General features: G+C 38.8%; 1 protein-coding gene across 1 annotated transcript; it reads left to right on the top strand.

Moving 5' to 3' along the window:
- Positions 1–206: 206 nt before the first annotated feature.
- Positions 207–10,181, top strand: LOC136877822 (uncharacterized). Its single transcript, XM_068228755.1, has 3 exons — positions 207–511; positions 680–1,316; positions 10,140–10,181. The coding sequence occupies exons 1-3, from the start codon at positions 207–209 to the stop codon at positions 10,179–10,181; spliced, it is 984 nt and encodes a 327-aa protein (XP_068084856.1).
- Positions 10,182–10,753: the final 572 nt, after the last annotated feature.

Genomic DNA, 10,753 nt, shown 5'->3' with positions numbered 1-10,753 from the left:
TGTACTTTTATTATCGTTTTTTAATATTTTATAACATCGTGTGCCTTTTAAGGCCTGTTTTGACATGTAGGACTGTGCTTCGGCTGTGCTTCGACCGTGCTACGGCGGTGTCGCCTACTGTGTCTTTTCACATGTAGGACTGTGCTACGACTGTGTTGTGGTCATGTGGTCCTTGTTCATTGCATCTGTGCTCACAGGTTGGAGACATGGATCCGAACGAAGAAGACGTAGTTATCGCCTGTGCAGCGTACATTGTTTTAAAACTAAAGAAGAAGAAAAATAAGAAACGATACTGGGTTCATAAATTGTTTACAACGAGAGAAGAAGAAGGAGAGTTTCACACAATTTTCGGTCGGCTACGAAATGACCAAGAAAAATTCGTAAAATATTTTCGAATGAGTTACTCCAAGTTTGACAATTTGCTACAACAACTGAAACCACATCTCACGAAAAAGAATTCAAAATGGAGGAAATCCATTAGTGCAGAAGAGAGACTAGCATTAACATTACGGTAAATAATATTCATAGGTACTGAAGTATTTTGATCGTACATCAGTGTACGTTTGGTGTAAATTTGGCACTTGCATGTCCACTAGCATTATACGCACATATATGCAGTTAATTAACATTGAAATGTACACTGAGTAGATATTAATATTAATTTTTACAAATTTTCCAGGTATCTCGCATCTGGAAATTCGCAGATCTCCATGAGTTTCAGTTACAGAATTTCCCCGACAGCTGTTCACTCTATAATAGTCTCCACATGTGAGGCTATTTGGGACATTTTGTCTCCACAAGAAATGCCCCAACCTACTGAGGAAATGTGGAAGAAAATATCTGAAGAATTCTATGATCTGTGGCGTTTTCCGAACTGTATAGGAGCTTTAGACGGAAAACACGTTGTTATTCAAGCGCCCCCAAGCAGCGGGTCTCTCTTTTATAACTATAAACATACTTTCTCTATCGTTCTTTTGGCATTAGTGGATGCCAAATACAGATTCATTGCTGTTGATGTAGGAGGTTATGGCAAGTCCAGTGACGGAGGACTATTCTCAAGATCAGTTTTAGGAAGATCTTTGGAAAACAAAACGTTAAATATACCAGGTCCTAAACCATTGCCAAATTGTAATGAACCTGTTGTGCCTTATGTAATACTTGGTGATGAAGCTTTCCCACTGAAAACGTATCTGATGCGTCCGTACCCCGGATCCACAGCTCGCAGTGATGAAAGGCAGGCGAATTATAATTTCCGGCAGTCGAGAACACGACGAGTAGTGGAGAATGCCTTTGGCATTGCTGTCCAGAGACATAGGGTACTCTATGGAAGACTCCATATGCACCCAGAAAATGCTGAAAAAGTAGTGTTGGCAGTCTGTGTATTACACAACTATTTACTCAGTGACCTGCCAGTAGTAAACGATTACGAAGACAACAGAATACGTTCTGAGCAATCATTGTTTACTGCGCTACCACATGTTGGGGTTCATGGGAGTTTTGAGGCTACAAGAGTCAGGGAAACCTTTCGAGAATATTTCATGAATGACAGTAGTATAATAGGCGGGTTCTGCCGCCACCACCACCACCGGCTCCCAGAGGCCTCCTCCACCACCAACACCACAGCCAGAGGCCTCTTCCAGTGCTGCCAACTTAACCTAACTAGCGCGAAATTTGAATTGGTAAACAAAGCCACGTGCATTTTTTGACAGCCACGTGCTTTTTGACAGACAACAACGCATCGCTAACCTCAGTGCTGCCATCTTGACGGGCCTAAACCTCAGTGGTACCAACTTAACCTAACTAGCGCGAGATTTGAATTTGTAAACAAAGCCACGTGCTTTTTGACAGCCACGTGCTTTTTGACAGACAACAACGCATCGCTAACCTCGGTGCTGCCATCTTGATGGGCCTAAACCTTAATGCTACCAACTTAACCTCACTAGCGCGAGATTTGAATAGGTAAACAAATCCACGTGCTTTTTGACAGCTGTCATCCGCCATCTTTAATCAAGAGAGCACCGTGCTGCCCTCTTTGTGGTGGCGGATAATTTGAAAAATTCTTCTTTGACAAGCAGCCATCTTTAATCCAGAGAGAACAGTGCTGCCCTCTGGTGGCAGGCAATTCCACTTGACAGCAGCCATCTTTAATCCAGAGAGCACCGTGCTGCCCTCTTTGTGGTGGCGGTAAATTCCAAGTGCTTTACAAACTCACGTGCTTTCTTCTGGCAGCTGTCATCCACCATCTTTAATCAAGAGAGTGCAGTGACTCACTCTATGTGGTGGTGACAAATTCTACATTCGCCATCTTTAATCTACAGAGCGCCGCGCTGCACTCTGTGGTGGCGGACAATTTGAAAAGCTGCCAAGAGAGCATCGTGTTGGCATCTTTATTCTTTGACATGTGGTGGTGGCAAATTCCACATCCGCCATCTGAGAGCACCGTGCTGCACTCTTGACCGTAGTAGCGGACAATTTAAAAAGAACATGCCAAGGAATACCTTTGTTCTAAAAGAAAACAAGACTACAGTTCTGAACGGCTTGCGTAAGATAGCGATTGTTATAACCTCCTTTTCCCTGCTCTGTTAAGGTATAGCTTTATCGAATACTTGAAGATTATATTACAAAATAAGTGATTAAGAATATAATCGAACACTCTACTGGTTACAACATATGATCAGAACATTGAATGATGTGTTTGGGGTGCACCTTCGTACTAAGAGAATCGAACCCGAGACTGCCGGGTGAGAGGCAAGCACACTAAACCAAACCGTAGGAGTCGGCAATTCTCTTTCTATATAATAATTTCGTGTGGGTATTTCTAGCCAAGTGCAGTCTAAAAATAAATCCTAGTCTTGTTACATCACGAAGGGTAACTGGCTAAATCCTGGTCTTTCAGCGTCAGGAAGGGCAACCGGCCGTGAAACAGATTCTTGCGATTTAAACTCTTGCGTCAGGAGGGGGTACTCGGCTGTAAAACATATTTTTAATCCCAAGAGAATCGAACCCGAGACTGCCGGGTGAGAGGCAAGCACACTAAACCAAACTGTAGGAGCCGGTAATTCTCTTTCTATATAATAATTTCGTGTGGCTATTTCTAGCCAAGTGCAGTCTAAAAAAATAAATCCTAGTCTTGTTACATCAGGAAGGGTAACTGGCTAAATCCTGGTCTTTCAGCGTCAGGAAGGGCAACCGGCCGTAAAACAGATTCTTGCGTCAGGAAGGGCATCTGGCCGTAAAATAGGTTCTTACAATTAAAAATCTCATGTAAAACAGGAGGAGAGCAGCGGCTAGCTGCTTCCTAGTGCATTTCAGGTGTTATGCCTTACGAGTAGCTATGTACTAGCACTGGATTTAGAATAAGCAGACTCTAGAACGAGAAAAAATATCTGGGATGTGTTTTTGAAGCATGCCTACACACACGCGCGCGCAAGCTGCATCCGGCTAGCCAGCTCCTACCTGGAATGCGTTTGCCTCAGCAGAGTACGAAGTCCGCTGCACGCGTACAGTTCGCATTAAAATTATTAGCAGCTTCTCGAGCTGAGCTCAAACCTTCCCGTTTAATCATAGTACAAATACGCCTGCTTGTAGAACTTGTATATTTCGGTACCTCAGCGTTTCGTGTTGTTGCGAACAGGTAGGGGGTACTGTGGACTTAGACTTAGCTTAGTAAAACTCACGACAATGTCCGACCTCAGTAGGTTGAAACTTGGTTTCTTCCGAACATTGCAACTTTAGTCTATTGATAAATAGTTGTTCTCTTCAATCCTCATGCTATAGAAGAGGTCAATCTTATAATTTCAAACTTACAACCATGTCCGACTTCTATAGGTTGAAACTGGGTTTCTTCCGAACATCGTAACATTTAGCTAATTTCTATTGATGAATAGTTGTTCTCTTCAATCCGCATGCTGTAGGAGAGGAAACTCACACCTATGTCCGTCCTCTATAGGTTAAAACTTGGTTTCTTCTAAACATCACAACTCTAGGCTAGCTGACTCGCGCTTTGGTTTGTTAGCACTCTAGGATTAGAAGGTGTAGACATGGTAGAGGTTAATCTTATAATTTCAAACTTACAACCATGTCCGACTTCTATAGGTTGAAACTGTTTTTCTTCCGAACATCGTAACATTTAGCTAATTTCTATTGATGAATAGTTGTTCTCTTCAATCCGCATGCTGTAGGAGAGGAAACTCACATCTATGTCCGTCCTCTATAGGTTAAAACTTGGTTTCTTCTAAACATCACAACTCTAGGCTAGCTGACTCGCGCTTTGGTTTTTTAGCACTCTAGGATTAGAAGGTGTAGACATGGTAGAGGTTAATCTTATAATTTCAAACTTACAACCATGTCCGACTTCTATAGGTTGAAACTGGGTTTCTTCCAAACATCGTAACATTTAGCTAATTTCTATTGATGAATAGTTGTTCTCTTCAATCCGCATGCTGTAGGAGAGGAAACTCACAACTATGTCCGTCCTCTAAAGGTTAAAACTTGGTTTCTTCTAAACATCGCAACTCTAGGCTAGCTGACTCGCGCTTTGGTTTTTAGCACTCTAGGATTAGAAGATGTAGACATGGTAGAGGTTAATCTTGTAATATCAAACTTACAACCATGTCCGACTTCTATAGGTTGAAACTGGGTTTCTTCCGAACATCGTAACATTTAGCTAATTTCTATTGATGAATAGTTGTTCTCTTCAATCCGCATGCTGGTGGAGAGGAAACTCACATCTATGTCCATACTCTATAGGTTATAACTTGGTTTCTTCTAAACACCGCAACTCTAGGCTAGCTGACTCGCGCTTTGGTTTTTTAGTACTCTAGGATTAGAAGGTGTAGACATGGCAGAGGTTAATCTTGTAATTTCAAACTTACAACCATGTCTGACCTCTATATGTTGAAACTTAGTTTTTTCCTCAAACATTGCAATCACGTGCTAACTTTCCAAGGCTCGATCCACTGCAGAACTCTTAAATTCTGACACCTCGGTATCAACAGCAGGTTCGATCCCGGCTTAAATACGTCAACCTGCAGAACTCAGCGTAAGACCCTCAGGAGAGCTCTTGTTGCATGAAAATTTCGTTCCAACTGTACTGCAAACGTCTGCAATTCATGATATCCGCTTGGTAACAAGGAGCATATTTACTCGCTGCAGTCTGCGTGAAGCGCTCACAGTTCTTTGTATGTGTTTATTACGTGCACATCTCCCGTCTAAGTACTGTCCGCTGTGAATATTATTCTTCAGCCTTCAACTTAAGGTAAGCCTGAACTGTTAGTTACTGTTTGCAAAGCAACTTCTACGCTAGGTAATAAACATCTACATTCATATGTTTGTTCTTTTCTTTTTAGGTACAACTAGAATATTATCATTCGAGTTACAGGCTTGAACGCACGCATTTTATTCATCCGAGTAATATTCTGCAGCACGTGCATTTTTAAGGTATGTTTCTAACTTTGAGTTGTAAAGATAGCTAGGCTAGCTGACGTACCCTACACTACATTCATATATGTTTCTTCTTTTTTAGGTACGACCAGAATATTATCATTCGAGTTACAGGCTTGAAAGTACGCATTTTATTCAACCGAGTAACAGTCTGCAGCACGTGCATTTTAAGGTATGTTTCGAACTTTGAGTTGTAAAGATAGCTAGGCTAGCTGACGTACCCTACACTACATTCATATATGTTTCTTCTTTTTAGGTACGACCAGAATATTATCATTCGAGTTACAGGCTTGAAAGTACGCACTTTATTCATCCGAGTAACAGTCTGCAGCACGTGCATTTTTTTAGGTATGTTTCGAACTTTGAGTTGTAATGATAGCTAGGCTAGCTGACGTACCCTACACTACATTCATATATGTTTCTTCTTTTTAGGTACGACCAGAATATTACCATTCGAGTTACAGGCTTGAAAGTACGCATTTTATTCATCCGAGTAACAGTCTGCAGCACGTGCATTTTTAAGGTATGTTTCGAACTTTGAGTTGTAAAGATAGCTAGGCTAGCTGACGTACCCTACACTACATTCATATATGTTTCTTCTTTTTAGGTACGACCAGAATATTATCATTCGAGTTACAGGCTTGAAAGTACGCATTTTATTCATCCGAGTAACAGTCTGCAGCACGTGCATTTTTAGGTATGTTTCGAACTTTGAGTTGTAAAGATAGCTAGGCTAGCTGACGTACCCTACACTACATTCATATATGTTTCTTCTTTTTAGGTACGACCAGAATATTATCATTCGAGTTACAGGCTTGAAAGTACGCATTTTATTCATCCGAGTAACAGTCTGCAGCACGTGCATTTTTAAGGTATGTTTCGAACTTTGAGTTGTAAAGATAGCTAGGCTAGCTGACGTACCCTACACTACATTCATATATGTTTCTTCTTTTTAGGTACGACCAGAATATTATCATTCGAGTTACAGGCTTGAAAGTACGCATTTTATTCATCCGAGTAACAGTTTGCAGCACGTGCATTTTTAGGTATGTTTCGAACTTTGAGTTGTAAAGATAGCTAGGCTAGCTGACGTACCCTACACTACATTCATATATGTTTCTTCTTTTTTAGGTACGACCAGAATATTATCATTCGAGTTTCAGGCTTGAACGCACGCATTTTATTCATCCGAGTAACAGTTTGCAGCGCGAAGATTTTAAGGTATGTCTGACCTCTACAGGTTGAAACTTGGTTTCTTCCGAACATCGTAATTTTGTTCTAATGATAAATAGTTATTCTCTTCAATCCTCATGCTATAGAAGAGGTTAATCTTATAATTTCAAACTCACAGCCATGTCCGCCCTCTATAGGTTGAAACTTGGTTTCTTCCGAACATCGTAACTTTAGTCTAATGATAAATAGTTATTCTCTTCAATCAGCATGCTGTAGAAGAGGTTAATCTTATAATTTCAAACTTTCAGCCATGTCCAACCTCAATAGGTTGAAACTTGGTTTCTTTCGAACATCGTAACTTTAGTCTAATGATAAACAGTTATTCTCTTCAATCAGCATGCTGTAGAAGAGGTTAATCTTATAATTTCAAACTTTAAGCAATGTCCAACCTCAATAGGTTGAAACTTGGTTTCTTCCGAACATAGCAACTTTAGTCTATTGATAAATAGTTACTCTCTTCAATCCACATGCTGTAGAAGAGGTTAATCTGATAATTTCAAACTTTCAGCAATGTCCGACCTCTATAGGTGGAAATTTGGTTTCTTCCGAATATCGTGACTTTAGTCTAATGATAAATAGTTATTCTCTTCAATCCTCATGCTATAGACGAGGTTAATCTTATAATTTCAAACTTACAGCTATGTCCGACCTCCATACGTTGAAACTTGGTTTCTTCCGAACATCGTAACTTCAGTCTAATGATAAATAGTTATTCTCTTCAATCAGCATGCTGTAGAAGAGGTTAATCTTATAATTTCAAACTTTCAGCAATGTCCAACCTCAATAGGTTGAAACTTGGTTTCTTCCGAACATCGTAACTTCAGTCTAATGATAAATAGTTATTCTCTTCAATCAGCATGCCGTAGAAGAGGTTAATCTTATAATTTCAAACTTTCAGCAATGTCTGACCTCAATAGGTTGAAACTTGGTTTCTTCCGAACATAGCAACTTTAGTCTATTGAAAAATAGTTATTCTCTTCAATCCACATGCTGTAGAAGAGGTTAATCTGATAATTTCAAACTCACAGCTATGTCCGACGTCCATAGGTTGAAACTTGGTTTCTTCCGAACATCGTAACTTTAGTCTAATGATAAATAGTTATTCTCTTCAATCCTCATGCTATAGACGAGGTTAATCTTATAATTTCAAACTTACAGCTATGTCCGACCTCCATACGTTGAAACTTGGTTTCTTCCGAACATCGTAACTTTAGTCTAATGATAAATAGTTATTCTCTTCAATCAGCATGCTGTAGAAGAGGTTAATCTTATAATTTCAAACTTTCAGCAATGTCCAACCTCAATAGGTTGAAACTTGGTTTCTTCCGAACATCGTAACTTCAGTCTAATGATAAATAGTTATTCTCTTCAATCAGCATGCTGTAGAAGAGGTTAATCTTATAATTTCAAACTTTAAGCAATGTCCAACCTCAATAGGTTGAAACTTGGTTTCTTCCGAACATAGCAACTTTAGTCTATTGATAAATAGTTACTCTCTTCAATCCACATGCTGTAGAAGAGGTTAATCTGATAATTTCAAACTTTCAGCAATGTCCGACCTCTATAGGTGGAAATTTGGTTTCTTCCGAATATCGTGACTTTAGTCTAATGATAAATAGTTATTCTCTTCAATCCTCATGCTATAGACGAGGTTAATCTTATAATTTCAAACTTACAGCTATGTCCGACCTCCATACGTTGAAACTTGGTTTCTTCCGAACATCGTAACTTTAGTCTAATGATAAATAGTTATTCTCTTCAATCAGCATGCTGTAGAAGAGGTTAATCTTATAATTTCAAACTCACAGCTATGTCCGACCTCCATACGTTGAAACTTGGTTTCTTCCGAACATCGTAACTTTAGTCTAATGATAAATAGCTATTCTCTTCAATCAGCATGCTGTAGAAGAGGTTAATCTTATAATTTCAAACTTTCACCAATGTCCGACCTCCATACGTTGAAACTTGGTTTCTTCCGAGCATCGCGAATTTAGTCTAATCTCTATTGATGAATAGTTGTTCTCTTTAATCCTACATGCTGGTTAATCGTTAGTAATTAAATTTTCGTTTTTTTTCTTTGCGACTCGAGGAAAGGATATTGAGTTACTATTTTTTTAACAACAAGAGTGCTTCGACTTTGTTAGGTATAGAACATTTATCTCTTTCTGTTTGCTTTTAAAAACTTACAGCAATGTCCAACCTCAATAGGTTGAAACTTGGTTTCTTCCGAACATCGTAACTTTAGTCTAATGATAAATAGTTATTCTCTTCAATCAGCATGCTGTAGAAGAGGTTAATCTTATAATTTCAAACTTTCAGCAATGTCTGACCTCAATAGGTTGAAACTTGGTTTCTTCCGAACATAGCAACTTTAGTCTATTGATAAATAGTTATTCTCTTCAATCCACATGCTGTAGAAGAGGTTAATCTGATAATTTCAAACTCACAGCTATGTCCGACCTCCATAGGTTGAAACTTGGTTTCTTCCGAAAATCGTAACTTTAATCTAATGATAAATAGTTATTCTCTTCAATCCTCATGCTATAGACGAGGTTAATCTTATAATTTCAAACTCACAGCTATGTCCGACCTCCATACGCTGAAACTTGGTTTCTTCCGAACATCGTAACTTTAGTCTAATGATAAATAGTTATTCTCTTCAATCAGCATGCTGTAGAAGAGGTTAATCTTATAATTTCAAACTTTCAGCAATGTCCGACCTCCATACGTTGAAACTTGGTTTCTTCCGAGCATCGCAAATTTAGTCTAATCTCTATTGATGAATAGTTGTTCTCTTTAATCCTACATGCTGGTTAATCGTTAGTAATTAAATTTTCGTTTTTTTCTTTGCGACTCGAAGAAAGGATATTGAGTTACTATATTTTTAACAACAAGAGTGCTTCGACTTTGTTAGGTATAGAACATTTATCTCTTTCTGTTTGCTTTTAAAAACTTACAACAATGTCTGACCTCTATAGGTTGAAACTTGGTTTCTTCCGCACGTTGCAACTTTAGGCTAATCTCCGTTCATAAATAGTTGTTCTCTTCAATCTTTCATGCTGGTTGATCGTTATTAATTAAATTTTTGTTTTTTCATTGCGACTCGAGGAAAGGACAATAAGTTACTATAGTTTTAAGAACAAAAGTGCTTCTGCTTTGTTAGGTATAAAACATTTATGTCTCTCCGCTTGCTTTTTAAATTTACGACAATGTCTGACTTCTATAAGTTAAAACTTGGTTTTCTTCCGCAAGGAGTTGTATTAGCCAATTCCTCAATTGATATTATTTTACACGACACATACTATGTCGTTGCTCACTTCCACTATGTTTTATCTATAGGAGCAGTATTTGCAATTATGGCTGGATTTATTCAATGATATCCATTATTTACTGGATTAACTTTAAATCCTAAGTGATTAAAAATTCAATTTACAACTATTCATAAATGGTTGTTCTCTTTTCAGGACTTGAAGTCAACATGTTTCCCTGCTCGCAGTGCGATGTAACTTTTACAAGACGAGATGCCTTTACACGTCATTTAAAAATAAAACATAGTAAGGCATCTACTACGTTCTCCTGCGAGCAATGTGAGGCGACCTTTACGAGGGTAGATGCCCTTACGCGTCATGTTAAATCAAAACACCCTAGCATAACATCCGCTTCTGTGATGTTTGCGGGCTGTACTTCGCTAATGTAGAGCAATACCAGGCTCACTTAGCAGAGGTACATCAAATATCTACTTGCCCTCAGGTAGTAGGGAAAAAGCGTGCAGCTACTGATGTAGCTGTAGAAAGTACTAGTAGTAAAAACCTAGGAAAAATGAACTTCAAACTATTTACTGCGAACACTGTAACACTGATGTACCTTCTTCACATTTTCAGGGGCACTTACGCAGTAATGAGCATAAAAATAATGCTAGTAGAAGTGGCTGTAATGCAAACATCGAGGAAATTAATACTGCATTTAAAAGCAGGATTTTTAGTTGTAGAATTCGCGCCAGTCAAAAGTTTCAGAGCACTTCAAACTTTTTAAATTGTGTTCAACCGGATGTACAACACCTTCTCGCTAAAACTTTGTC

Source organism: Anabrus simplex, chromosome 7 (genome assembly GCF_040414725.1).
Source record: "Anabrus simplex isolate iqAnaSimp1 chromosome 7, ASM4041472v1, whole genome shotgun sequence".
NCBI classification, from domain to species: domain Eukaryota; kingdom Metazoa; phylum Arthropoda; class Insecta; order Orthoptera; family Tettigoniidae; genus Anabrus; species Anabrus simplex.
This window is presented reverse-complemented; position numbering and strand designations above follow the sequence as displayed.

Bases quoted from the DNA above. Each gene is read 5' to 3' on its own strand.
- LOC136877822 (XM_068228755.1), top strand. From the start codon at position 207: ATGGATCCGAACGAAGAAGACGTAGTTATCGCCTGTGCAGCGTACATT. The intron at 512-679 runs GTAAATAATATT...CAAATTTTCCAG, and splicing joins AGACTAGCATTAACATTACG to GTATCTCGCATCTGGAAATT. The intron at 1,317-10,139 runs GTACTCTATGGA...TTCTCTTTTCAG, and splicing joins TTGCTGTCCAGAGACATAGG to GACTTGAAGTCAACATGTTT.